Below are 14,333 nucleotides of genomic sequence, written 5' to 3'. Positions count from 1 at the left end.
GATGCGGGACCCGATCCCAGGACCCTGAGATCATGACCTGAGTCGAAGGCAGCTGCTTAACCCACTGAGCCACCCAGGTGCCCCACCTTAAGTCAATTTTAGAAAAAACAGTATTTTCTTATACACACAAATAAACAAATAGGATTTGACACAAATAAAAAATTGTGAAAATAAATACAGAGCCGTTTACAAATTTTAGGAGATGTAAAGAACATGAATGAATAGTAATTTATTTATTACTGGAGAGATTCGAACCAGAGAGAACCAGTAATATGGAGAGGTAATAATTTAATCATTCCCCAAAGATCCATTAATTAGACCCTAAGAACCTGTGGAAGTAGAGAGAGAGGGAGGTGGGGATTAGAATAAGAAGAACTGGTTGCAAACCTGTTTAAGAAATGGCCTAATTTCTAGGATGCTCCACAAATAAGGAGATCATTTGGAGAACTAAGAAAGAGCTCTTGGAAGTTGAAAGAATAATAGGAGAAATATGGGGTGCCTGGGTGGCTCAGTGGGTTAAAGCTCTGCTTTCGGCTCAGGTCATGATCCCAGGGTCCTGGGATCGAGCCCCACAGTGAGCTCTCTGCTCAGCGGGGAGCCTGCTTCCTCCTCTCTCTCTCTCTCTCTCTGCCTGTCTCTCTGCCTACTTGTGATCTCTGTCAAATAAATAAATAAAAATCTTAAAAAAAATAAAAAAAGAAAGAATAATAGGAGAAATAAAATCTCACAAGTGTTGGAGAAAATATTCAGGAACTTTCCAGAAAGAAGACCAAAAATACAAAGGGATATAATATGGAAGGAAAATGTGAAAAAATTAGATTGGTCTGAAAGATCCAATACTGAAATAAGTAGAGTCCCAGAAAATGGGAACAGACCACATATGGGGAGGAAATCATTAGAAAAATAACTCAGGAGAAGGACATGAGTTAGCATGTTGAAAAAACTCACTGAGTACTTAGCACAATGGAATTGGATTCACACCTGGGAATTCAGGGAACATCTGACTATGGGAGACAAAGAGAAGACCCTATAATCCTTTAGAGAAACACGTGAACAAATGGGCACAAACACATGGTGAAGAATGAGAACAAGCTTCAGCTTTCTCATAGCAACACTGAAAGCTAGAACATGAGGAAAAATTGCCTTTAAATTCTGAAGATGAGAGATTTTTAATTTAGAATTCTATACTTGGTCAAACTATAAATCACCCTGAAGGTAAACTAAAGAATTTTTGGATATAAAATTTCTTAAAACTTTACTTCCTGTCCATTCCCAGTGAACACAGGAAAGTACCGAAGGATGTACTAAAAACAGGAAAGAGGTAAAAAGATGCTCCAGGGTGACAAAATCTCCTTAAAGATAGCTGTGCCCAGTTACCCAGTCCAAACTCAACAGGTCAGAAAGGTTCTGGGAAAGACAATTTTAGGGAGAAGAAATTGAAAGCATCCATAATGCATCTAGCTCTCTCAAGAGATGATGGTCCTGAGTGTGGCATTAATGAGTAGAACAAAGAAAACTGGGAAAACGAAAATAAATTAAACAAACTGTAAATAAATAGATAAAATAGGTCACTCCCATAAAAACAATTAATCAGTTTATTCCAAGGTTTAGCTCTGAAAAGAAATTTACTCAGATATACTAAATAGAAGAAATCAAACACTGACTATTGCTCCAATCCAAATGTCACCACGTGGGTAAACTGAAGAGATGGAGAGCGTGTGTGTGTGTGTGTGTGTGTGTGTGTGTAGTGGGGATGGCATAGGGAGAGAGATAAATTCTTGTTTTCCATAGGGGAAGTCAAAATATAATACCTAAAAAGGGAAAGCCAAATATGTTTTTAGGGTCATGAAGATAAGTACCAAAATATTAACAAAAAGGTGTGAAAATGCTTATGTCCTTTAGAAGTAGGTAAGAGAAGAGGGGACTGCTATTTTTCTTAATCCTGTGGAACTTTTTTTTTTTTTTTAATTTTGTTCTTTGAGAGAGAGAACAAATGGGGCAGGGAGCAGCAGAGCGAGAGGGAGAAGCAGAGTCTCCACTGAGCAGGGAGCTCAAAGCAAGGCTGGACCCCAGGACGCTGAGCCAACTGAATCACACAGGTGCCCCACGATTTGGCTTTTTAAACCATGGCACATATAATTTTATAAAAACACAAAGATTTTTAAGGAGGAAACATGCAAAAATATTCAAGAAAATTCTGAACAGGAAGAATATTGAGCTGAGATTACATTTGAACCTTGAACATGGATTTGAACTGCACAGCTACTCATACACGGATGTTTTTTCAATAAATATGGCACAGGAATGAGTATATTTCCTCTTCCTTATGATTTTGGGGTTTTTTGTTTGTTTATAAAGATTTATTTACTTATTTTAGAGAGACAGAGAGCGAGCGAGCATGTGCTCTGCGGGGAAGGACAGAGGGAGAAAGAATCCTCAAGCAGACTCCACACTGAGCTTAGAGCTTCACAAGGGGCTAGATCCCAAGACCCTGAAACCATGACCTGAGCCAGAATCAAGAGTCGGCCTCTTAGCCACCCAAGCTCCCCCCACTTATGATTTTCTTAGTAACACTTTCTTTTCTTTAACTTAATTTATTGTAAGAACACAGTATGGAATACATATAACTTACAATCTGTGTGTTAATTTATTAGGTCCTCAGTAAGGCTTCTGGTCAACAGCAGGATATTAGTAAAGTTTTGAGGGAGTCAAAAGTTATACATGCCTTTTCAATTGCATGGGGGTCAGCACCCCAACCCCCTGTTGTTTTTAGGGTCAACTGTAGGTATATCTTATATTAAAATATAAAGCTGCAGAAATGAAAGCAGTTTTGTGTGGGTATATATATGGACAGAAGAGTAGCACAAAATAGAAAATCAAGAAATAAATACAAGTATGTATAAAAATTAAGTAAATATCACATTCCTACTCTGTAAAAAATGAATTGTTCAATATCAGGTGTTGAGATATTATCTAGTCATAAAGAAGAAAATAACAAAAATAAATTCTTTACATCAAAATAATTTCTGTATAGATCAAAGATCTAATTGTTAAAAATGAAACTATACAAGTTGAAGGAAACAGGAATTACACTTTAAAACAATCCTTGAATTTTTAAGCAGGACACAATATCTAAAAGCCATAGTAGGAAAAAGTGATAAATGTATTTCGAAATTCAAGCTCTGTAAGGGGTGCCTGGGTGGTTCAGTCGGTTAAGTGTCTGCCTCCCGCTCAGGTCACAGTCTGGGTGTGCAGGGATCGAGGCCCGCATTGGGCTCCTTGCTCAGTGGGAAGCCTACTTCTCCCTCTTCTCCTCCCCGCCCCCCACTCAGGTATGTGTCCTCTGCCTTTCTCAAATAAATAAAAAATAAAATCTTAAAAAAATTTTAGCTCTCTGATACTATACAGATAAAAACAAAAGCAGCCATAAACTATGTTAAAAGTCAAATGACAAGCTGGAAGCATATAAGACAGAAAAAGTGTTAATATACTTGCTAATTAAAGAGGCACTATCAATCAATTAGAAAAAGATGAACATCTCAATGAAAGTAATCAATAAAAAAGGCAGTCCATTAGAGGGAAATGCAAATGGTTAACCATACATGAAAAATGCTCAAGATTATTATTAATGAAAGTTAACACAATACAATAATATTTTAAGCCTTCTGCGTTGCCACAGGTAGTAAAGATACACATATTAATTGTTTCTAGGGCTGGCAAATAGGAGATAAATGGAAAAATCATATACAGGCAGTGGGACTAAAAATTAGCTTAACTTTGCTTAAACTTTCTGACAGTATCAAAAGCCCTTTGATCTAGCAATTCCACTTTTAGAAACTCATTCTAAGAAAATCAAGTTATTGTACAAAGATCATTTATAAGAATAAACACATAACATCAATCTTTACAGGCCAGAAAGACATCATTCAAGTATCTATAAGGGTTGGGTACACCAAATTATGATATATACATCAGATAAAATATTATGCAGTCATAAAGCAATGTGGATTCGTTTACTGACATAGAAATGTGTCCATGATATACTGATGAATGAGGTAGTAACTTGACATACAGGAAATATATAGCAGTCCTATGTTAGTCAATACGCACGTGTGTGCGCCTATGTGTGCGTGTGTGTGTAGAAAAAAATTGCAGTGAAATGAGGGATTCATGAAATGTTAAAATAGTTAACTCTGGAATGTGACTACTGATTGTCTTCACTGTCTTCATGTTGATTTTCTATATTTCACAGTGTTTCTTTAATAATTTAAAAATTATAAAGCTTAAGAAGGCAGAAATAATATTTTGGGATCAATAGAAATCCTGACTCCAAAGGTGGAAGTATCTGGTCAAGACAGAGAATACATATAAAAAAGTGTAAAAGCATAAAGATGAAACACAGCATCTCTGTAGAGAGTTAAATTTAGAATAGTTGAGTTTTTCTTGCTTTAGAACATGGGACTTGTATCAGATGCTTTTCCGGGGACTTTCTGGTGCAGGATTCTATGATTCTTGTCCCTTCAGTACTGTCTTTGATGTTTACATAAGATTATAATTAAAAATAAACATTTTAGAAATTCGGAACATCTTTGTCTTTTTCTGTATTTTTTAAAAAATGTAGATTGTAAAAATAATAATAATAATAATAATAGTAATAAAATGAAACCCACACCCAATTTTCCATTCCCATAAGTAAGGAATTTTTTTTTCCGAGGCATTTAAAACACCACATTTCCTAAATGCACTTCCGGTCACACTATTCCTGGCTTTAGCTGCTAAGGAGCCAAACAATTACAAATCACTTGACACTGCGTTTTACCCTTTCATGTAGCAGCGTGTGCGCCTCGTGACCAGAGCGAGAGAAGCTGGAAGGAAAATAACGCAGGGCGAGTGTGGCTTTGATGTGCATCCAGCCCCACGCTGTGATCGTTCGGCCTCTTTTCCCGATCTTGATGTATAGAAATAGACTAGAGGGGGCATCCAAAGCCTGCTAACTTCCACGCAGCGGGACTGTCCTAAAGCTAGTGCCATTTTTAAAGCAAGTATCTCGATACAATGTACTGTTTGTTGTAGGAGCTGTGTATGCTAACTGTATTAAAAGAATCTCTCACTCTGCTCTGAATCTCTCTCTCACTCTGGTCTTTTGGTTATAAAGACTTAAGCTTTAGGAAAAGAAGCCCGAGCAGAATTTGTAGCATAAGAAGTTCTTTGGTAATTCACATAGTTCTTCTGTGTGAATCTCCCGTCCTCGGCACAGTGCCATGGGCACAGGCTTTTTAATGAGACAGCCCTCTCCCCACCCCATCCAACCCTACCAGCTATCACAGAAGAGAAACCAGGAAGACCCCAGCGTGTGAAAGGACAAAGGCCCTCTTCCATTATGCAGGTTTTCACATTCCGTGGTCTCAGAATCTGGAACTCATTAAACAAAACAATTTACATCTGTTCACACTATAGGAGATTATATATATATATATATATATATATATATATATATATATAATTGTTTTGTTTAATTAAAATATATTAATTTTATATATATATATATATATTTTTTTTTCTTTTGAAAGAAAAGACTATAAAGTGAAAGAACTGGGTGCCTTTTTGGTGCCTGTGCCTTGCTGGTATGTCAAAAACTAACTTCTCTAGTCCCTGTCTGATGGATGCCTGGTTCTGCACCTCACTTCTGGAATTCTGTCTTTCCTCATGGTTGCTATACAACAAAGCATGAATGACAGGTATTTACAGCTTAAGTTAATATACTTTTATTTTGTAGGTTTTTTAATTCCTCATATACAGTTTTGGGAGTTTAGAATACAGAAGCACGCACACACATAAAGACATGTAAACAAGCAAACACACAGGCTAGGAACTCCGGCTGATTATTGTTTAGATTACTGCTGACCGTGCTAAGCCAAATATGTGGATTTTTTCAAGTCCTGGTAAATTTGAGTTTATATTTAAGCTAATTCCATCTTTTCAGTATTAGACAAGACACGCTTTCCCTTCTATAAAAACGGATGTCTTCCAGAGTGTATGTCTATGTGTGCTATTTTAATAATTTCTATATTGTCTTAGCAACAAGTTATTTTGTTTTAATATTTTAAACATATTATATATGAATGTTTGATTTTTTCTTTTTGAATCATGAGTCCAAATTAGAAGAAACTCAATATTTGTCATAATGCATGAAGAATCTTTTCTTTTATACATTAATCTACAGAAATTTCAAAAACATTGTGGTATTAATCTGAGATTTTTTTTTTTTAAGTCTAATGTCATTCTTAAGAAGGTGTGTTTTTGGACACATTACGATTGCTTAGCATATGTATGTTAAGCAGTTCCTAAAGAGTTCCTGGCATCAGCAAACTTGTGATTTAAATAAATTGTAACCCAGGATTTTTGTAAAACATTTTGTAAAATACATGAGATAATTTAATATGTACAATCACCTCAGACAAATTGGAAATAATGTATTAAAAGCAATAAACATAATTGTAAAAAACAAAAGTTCTAAATTTTGAAAATACTCAACAGGTTTTTCCCCCATGACCTTTTTAAAAAAATTTTTTATTTAAATTCAATTTAATTAATATATGGTGTATTACTAATTTCCGAGGTAGAACTCAGTGATTCGTCAGTTGCTTTTAACAGCCAGTGTTCATTAATTCAAGTGACTTCCTTAATGCCCTTCACCCAGTTACCCATCCCCCATCCTCTCATTATTGTTACACTTGATTTCTATTATTAAAACAAAAATACTTACTCTTGCATGTATATGTTCCTGAAAGAAAGGGGGAGAGAAGCAAATTAATGTAAATCTGCATATTTGAAGTAATACGCAAACATTATAAAACCTTCAAATTTTTACTACATAAAATAAAATTATAAGTTATTTTCCATGAGTGTTTTATAGAATTCATAAAATAATTTCATTATTTTATAATCATATCTCTAAAACTTTATCTGTAGCATGTTTACACCATCTTTGTTTCACACTCAATATAGGATTAGAAACTATGGATTCAGTTTACAGAACTATTGATTTTGATTATGTGAAAATGGATTTAAACACCAGTTTTTATCCATGATTTACTTCATGAAAAAGAGAATCTGTTAAATATAGTACAAGACTGGGGGAGGAGCAAGATGGCAGAGGTGTAGAAGACCTAAATATCATAGGGTCCCAGGAGTTCAGCTAGATAGTTATCAAACCATTCTGAACAAACTCAACAGCAGATTGAAGAGAAAAAGAGCAGCAATTCTAGGAAAAGAAAAGTGACCACTTTCTGGAAGGTACGAAGTGTGGAGAAGTATATCCCAGGTGACATACAGGAAGATAGATCATGGGGGGAGGGACTGGCTCCTGGCAAGTAGTTGAGCAGCTGGGCACAAAACTGGAACTTTTAAAAGTCTTCTCCACTGAGGGACATCACTCCAGAGGCTAAGTGGGGTGGGGGGTGGAGCCCTCATGGGGACAGTGTGGTCTCAGGACTCATAGGTCACAGAAAGACCAGGGGTGCCTGAGTGTGACTGAGTTCTCTGGTACTGGAGCAGGGAAGCCAGCTGCAAAGAGGGAGCTGAGGAGGGGCTCTCAGCTCAGGGTGACCTTAAACCATGATCCGAGGCACAGCAGGGCCACTGCTCTTCAAGCAGGGTCCCCATAAATGGCAGATATGGGGAGACCCCCTCCTTCCTCCACCAGGAGGAATGGTGGTGTAGGAGCGCATTGCAGGAATCTGTTGGGTTTGGAGACTGCAAATGGGTTTGTGTGCCAGAGATAGAAATGCTCAGTCACAAGCCAGGTGAGCACAGAGTATGGCTGGTGACCAGGGAAATGGGAGGGATTGACTGCTTTCCTCTGATGGCACACTGAGGACTGGGTACCTGTTCTCTCATATCCTCCAGGGCCAGAGACTGGAAAGCTGCAGTTTTCATTCCCATCCTCCACACCTGCAGGGAAAGCATTCAGGGAACAAAAGCTCCTGAGAGCAAACTGGAGCAGATTACTTAGCCTGACCCCTAGCAAGAGCAGTGCAATTCCGCTTCAGGCAAAGACATCGTGAATCACTGCAATGGGCCCCTCCACCAGAAGAGCAACAAGAACATTCAGCCAAGACCAAGTTCACTAATGAGAACTGCAAAACTTCAGAACTACGGGAATATGGCACATAGAATTCATGACGTTTTTCCCAGGACTCTTTAGTCTTTCAAAGTTATTTAAATTTTATTTTTTTCTTATTTTATTTTTTAAATTTCTCTTCTTTCCTATTAATGTTTTTAAACTATTTTATCTCATCAATAGCTTTTTAAAAGTCTTTTAAAAGTTTCATTGTTATATTCATATTCTATCCCTTCATTGTATTTAACCTTATTTTTTGCATACATAGGGTAGTTTTTTTTTTTTTCTTTAAATTTTTGGAATACAGTTTCTTCTAACAGATCAAAATATATTCTAAATCTAGCACAGGCTTTGTTCTAGTCTCCAACCTGATCACATTCCTTCCTCTTTCTTTTTTTCAACTTATTTATTCCTTTTTAGAATCTTTTAATTTTCATCTTTATAGTCATATTCTAACCCTCCACTGTGTTTGCTCTTATTTTTGTATATACACAAGTTTTTCTTTCTTTAAAATTTTGGTAGACAGTTTCTTCTAACAGACCAAATATACCAAAATCAAGTGTATAAATAAATTTTAGACCCAAAGACACCTCCAGAGTTAAAGTGAGGGGGTAGAAAACAATTTACCATGCTAATGGACATCACAAGAAAGCTGGGGTGGCAATCCTTATATCAGATAAGTTAGATTTAAAGCCAAAGACTATAATAAGAGATGAGGAAGGATACTATATCATACTTAAAGGGTGTGTCCATAAAGAAGATATAACTATTTTAAATATCTATGCCCCTAACATGGGAGCAGCCAATTATATGAACCAATTAATAACAAAATCAAAGAAACACTTCAACAATAATACAATAATAGGAGGGAACTTTAACACCCCCTTCACTGAAATGGACAGATCACCCAAGCAAAAGATTAACAAGGAAATAAAGGCCTTAAATGATGCACTGGACCAGATGGACATCACAGGTATATTCAGAACATTCCATCCCAAAGCAACAGAATACACATTCTTCTCTAGTGCACATGGAACATTCTCCAGAATAGATCCCATCCTGGATCACAGATCAGGTCTCGACCTGTATCAAAAGATTGGGATAATTCCCTGTATATTTTCAGACCACAATGTTTTGAAACTATAAATCAACCTCAGGAGGAAAGTTGGAAAGAACTTAAAAACATGGAGGTTAAGGAACATCCTAGTAAAGAAGGAATGGGCCAACCAGGAAATTAAAGAAGAATTGAAAATATTCCTGGAAACAAATGAAAATGTAAACACAACTGTTCAAAATCTGTGGGACACAGCAAAGACAGTCCTGAGAGGAAAGTATATAGCCATACAAGCCTTCCTCAAGAAACAAGAAAGGTCTCAAGTACACAACCTAACCCTACATCCAAAGGATGTGGAGAAAGAACAGCAAAGAAGCCTAAACCCAGCAAGAGAAAAAGAAAAAAGATCAGAGCAGAAATCAATGAAACAGAAACCAAAGGAAGAGTAGAACAGATCAACAAATCTAGGAGCTGGTTCCTTGAAAGAATTAATAAGATTGATAAATCCCTGGCCAGACTTATCAAAAAGAAGAGAGAAAGGACCCAAATTAATTAAATCATAAATGAAAGAGGAGAGATCATAACCAACACCAAAGAAATACATACAGTTACAAGAACATATTATGAGCAACTATACACCAGCAAATTTGACAATCTGGAAGAAATGGATGCATTCCTAGACACATATAAACTACCAAAACTGAACCAGGAAGAAATAGAAAACCTGAACAGATCCATAAGCAGTAAGGAGATTGAAGCAGTCATCAAAAATCTCCCAACAAACAAGAGCCCAGGGCCAGATGACTTCCCAGGGGAATTCTACCAAACATTTAAAGAAGAATTAATACCTATTCTCCTGAAACTGTTTCAAAAAATAGAAATGGAAGGAAAACTTCCAAACTCATTTTATGAAGCCAGCATTACCTTGATCCTAAAACAGACAAAGACCCCATCAAAAAGGAGAATTACAGACCAATATCCTTGATGAACATGGATACAAAAATTCTCACCAAAATACTAGCCGATAAGATCCAACAGTATATTAGAAGGCTTATTCACCACAACCAAGTGGGATTTATTCCAGGGCTACAAGGTTGATTCAACATCCATAAATCAATCAATGTAATACAATATATTAATAAAAGAAAGGACAAAAACCATACAATACTCTCAATAGATGCTGGAAAAACATTTGACAAAGTACAGCATTCTTTCTTGATCAAAACTCTTCACAGTGTAGGGATAGAGGGTACAATTCCTCAATATCATCAAAGCCATCTATGAAAAACCCACAGAGAATATCATTCTCAATGGGGAAAAACTGAGAGCTTTCCCCCTAAGGTCAGGAACATGGCAAGGATGTCCCCTATCACCACTGTTATTCAACATAGTACTAGAAGTCCTAGCCTTGGCAATCAGTCAACAAAAGAAATTAAAGGCATCTGAATCACTGAAGAAGTCAAACTCTCATTCTTTGCAGATGATATGATACTTTATGTCGAAAACCGAAAAGACTCCACTCTAAAACTGCTAAAACTTGTATGGGAATTCAGTAAAGTGTCAGGATATAAAATCAATGCACATAAATCGGTTGCATTTCTATACACCAACATCAAGACAGAAAAAGAGAAATTCAGGAGTCGATTCCATTCACAATGCACCCAAACCATAAGATACTTAGGAATAAACCTAACCAAAGAGGCAAAGAATCTACTCAGAAAACTAGAAAATATTCATGAATGAAATGGAGGAAGACACAAAGAAATGGAAACGCGTTTCATGCTCATGGCTTGGAAGAATAAATATTGTGAAAATGTCTATGCTACCTAAAGCAATCTACACATTTAATGCAAGCCTTATCAAAATACCATCAATTTTTTCCAAAGAAATGGAAAAATAATCCTAAAATGTATATGGAACCAGAAAAGACCTCGAATAGCCAGAAGAATGTTGAAAAAGAAAACCAGTGTTGGTGACATCACAATTCCAGACTTCAAGGTCTATTACAAAGCTGTAATCAAAGTAAATTGGGGGAAATCAGAGGGGGAGACAAACCATAGGAGACTGTGGACTCTGAGAAACAAACTGAGGGTTTTGGAGGGGAAGTGGGTGGGCGGATGGGTGAGCCTGGTGGTGGGTATTAAGGAGGGCATGTATTGCATGGAGCACTGGGTGTGGTGCATAAACAATGAATCTTGGAGCACTGAAAAAATAAAATTAAAATTTAAAAAAGGGGGGGGCACGTGGGTGGCTCAGTGGGTTAAAGCCTCTGCCTTCGGCTCAGGTTGTGATCCTGGGGTCTTGGGATCAAGCCCCGCATTGGGCTCTCTGTTCAGCAGGGAGTCTGCTTCCTCCTCTCTCTCTTTCTGCCTACCTCTCTGTCTACTTGTAATCTCTGTCTGTCAAATAAATAAATAAAATCTTTTTAAAAAAATAAATAAATTTAAAAAAAAGAAAACAAAGCTGTAATCATCAAGACAGTATGGTACAGGTACAAAAACAGACACATAGGTCAATGGAACAGAATAAAGAGCCCAGGGGCACCTGGGTGGCTCAGTGGTTTAAGCCGCTGCCTTTGGCTCAGGTCATGATCTCAGGGTGCTGGGATCGGGTCCTGCATCGGGCTGCTTCCCCCTCTCTCTCTCTGCCTGCCTCTCCATCTACTTGTGATTTCTCTCTGTCAAATAAATAAATAAAATCTTAAAAAAAAAAAAAAGAATAAAGAGCCCAGAAATGGACCCTCAACTCTATGGTCAACTAATCTTTGACAAAACAGGAAAGAATGTCCAATGGAAAAAAGACAGTCTCTTCAAAAAATGGTGTTGGGAAAATTGGACAGTCACATGCAGAGGGATGAAATTGAAGTATTTCATTATACCACACACAAAAATAGACTCAAAATGGATGAAAGACCTCAACGTGAGACAGGAATCCATCAAAATCCTTGAGGAGAACACAAGCAGCAACCTCTTTGATATCAACCACAGCAACTTCTTCCTAGGAACATCACCAAAGGCAAGGGAACCAAGGGTAAAAATGAACTATTGGGACTTCATCAAGATCAAAAGCTTTTGCACAGCAAAGAAAAGAGTCAACAAAATCAAAAGACAACTGACAGAAAGGGAGGAGATATTCGCAAATGGCATATCAGATAAAAGGCTAGTATCCAAAATCTATAAAGAACTTATCAAACTCAACATCCAAGGAACAAATAATCCAATCAAGAAATGGGCAGAAGACATGAACAGACATTTCTGCAAAGAAGACATCCAGATGGCCAACAGACACATGAAAAAGTGCTTAGTATCACTTGGCATCAGGGAAATACAAATCAAAACCATAATGAGATTCCACCTCATACCAGTCAAAATGGCTAAAATTAACAAGTCAGGAATGACAGATGTTGGCAAGGATGTGGGGAAAGGGAAACCCTCCTACACTGTTGGTGGGAATGCAAGCTGATGCAGCCACTCTGGAAAACAGCATGGAGTTTCCTCAAAAGTTGAAAATAGAGCTACCCTAAACCCAGAAATTGCACTACTGGGTATTTACCCTAATGATACAAATGTAGCGATCTGAAGGGGCATGTGCACCTCAATGTTTATAGCAGCAATGTCCACAATAGTCAAACTATGGAAAGAACCTAGATGTCCATCAACAGATAAAAAAAGATGTAGTGTGTGTGTGTGTGTGTGTGTGTGTGCGTGTGTGTGTGTGTATAATATATATATGTATGTGTACATGTATGTGTGTATAGACCGGAATACTATGCAGCCATCAAAAACCGAAATCTTGCCATTTGCAATGATTATGGATGCAACTACACGATGTGGATGGAACTAGAAGCTATTATGCTAAATGAATAAGTCAATCAGAGAAAGACAAATATCATATGATGTCTCTGATATGAGGAATTTGAGAGACAAGGTGGGGTTCGTGGAGGGTAGGGAGGGAAAAAAAATGAAACAAGATGGGACCAGGGAGAGAGACAAACCATAAGTGACCCTTAATCTCAGGAAACAAACTGAGGGTCCCTGGGGGGTGGGAGGAGGGGGGATGGGGTGGCTGGGTTATGGGCATTGGGTAGGGTATGTGCTATGGTGAGTGCTGTGAATCGTGTAAGACTGATTATTCATAGACCTGTACCACTGAAGCAAATAATACAATATATGTTAATAAAAATAAATAATTAATTAATTAAAAATAAATTTTAAAAAAGAAAAAAAAACACAGTACAAGACTACAAAGTAAAGTATAAATCACTCGCAGGAAATGGCCATCAAGCACTACAGAATATTTCTGTACACAGTGTTAATGTAGGTTATAAACAATTCACCAGTTCAATAAGATAATTCCCACAAAAGCTTTCACTAACCATGGCTGGGTTTCTTGGCTTCCATTTTACTCAAGTACAATGAACGTCCTTCCAGAGCAACAAGATCTATCTCTTAGTTGATTTCTTCTCTACTTCATTCCCCATTGTTCACAAAGTCCCCCAAACTATGGCAACCATGTAGGCCTCCTTACTCTTATAAAAGTCTGAAGGCAGGCTCCTGCCCTTCAGGTCTTGGCACTTGTTCTTCTGTCTGGTTACTCTTCTCTTCTTATCAATACTATGCATTCCTTACCTCCTTCAGGTCTTTGCTCAAAGGTTTTTTCCCAATAAAACCTTCCTGGACCATTTTTTTTTTTTAAATTATGCCTTGCCTCCTACACTACTTTTTATCCTTATTTCCTGCTTTATTTCTCTCTTTAACACTGTCACTTTTTATATACTATATACTTATTTCATTTATTATCTATCACTCTGCTCCCCATCTGAATGAGGGCTTGCTCTGTTCTCTGCTGTAGCTTTAGTACCTGAAAAATGACTGGCATTTGGTAAGAGTATTTGCATTTGGCCAAACTTATTAGTCAAATTAAGCAATTATGAGTAAAAAAAAGTTGGAATTATTCAAGTTAAATTTTAGGCACAAAGGAGATAGGAGTTTTTTTCTAAAAGCTTCATATGGGGGTGTCTGGGTGGTTCAGTTGACTAAGCATGTCCCATATGCTCAGGTGATGATCCCAGGGTCCTGGGATCGAGCCCCACTTCAGGCTCCCTGTTCAGTGGGGAGTCGTCTTCTCCTTCCCCCTCCCTCCATTCTCTCTTCTGCT

At 37.3% G+C, this 14,333-nt stretch overlaps 1 protein-coding gene across 1 annotated transcript in view; it reads right to left on the bottom strand.

The window, feature by feature from the left end:
• Positions 1-14,333, bottom strand: part of ARHGEF38 (Rho guanine nucleotide exchange factor 38) — a 148,999-nt gene that overhangs the window by 39,699 nt on the left and 94,967 nt on the right. The window contains exon 5 of the mRNA XM_059376838.1: positions 6,767-6,784. Coding sequence (XP_059232821.1) covers positions 6,767-6,784 — 18 coding nt within the window. The remainder of the gene's footprint in view (positions 1-6,766; positions 6,785-14,333) is intronic.

The sequence above is a fragment of the Mustela nigripes genome, chromosome 1, assembly GCF_022355385.1.
Source record: "Mustela nigripes isolate SB6536 chromosome 1, MUSNIG.SB6536, whole genome shotgun sequence".
NCBI classification, from domain to species: domain Eukaryota; kingdom Metazoa; phylum Chordata; class Mammalia; order Carnivora; family Mustelidae; genus Mustela; species Mustela nigripes.
The sequence above is the reverse complement of the archived record's forward strand: the minus strand, read 5'-3'. Positions and strand labels throughout refer to the sequence as shown.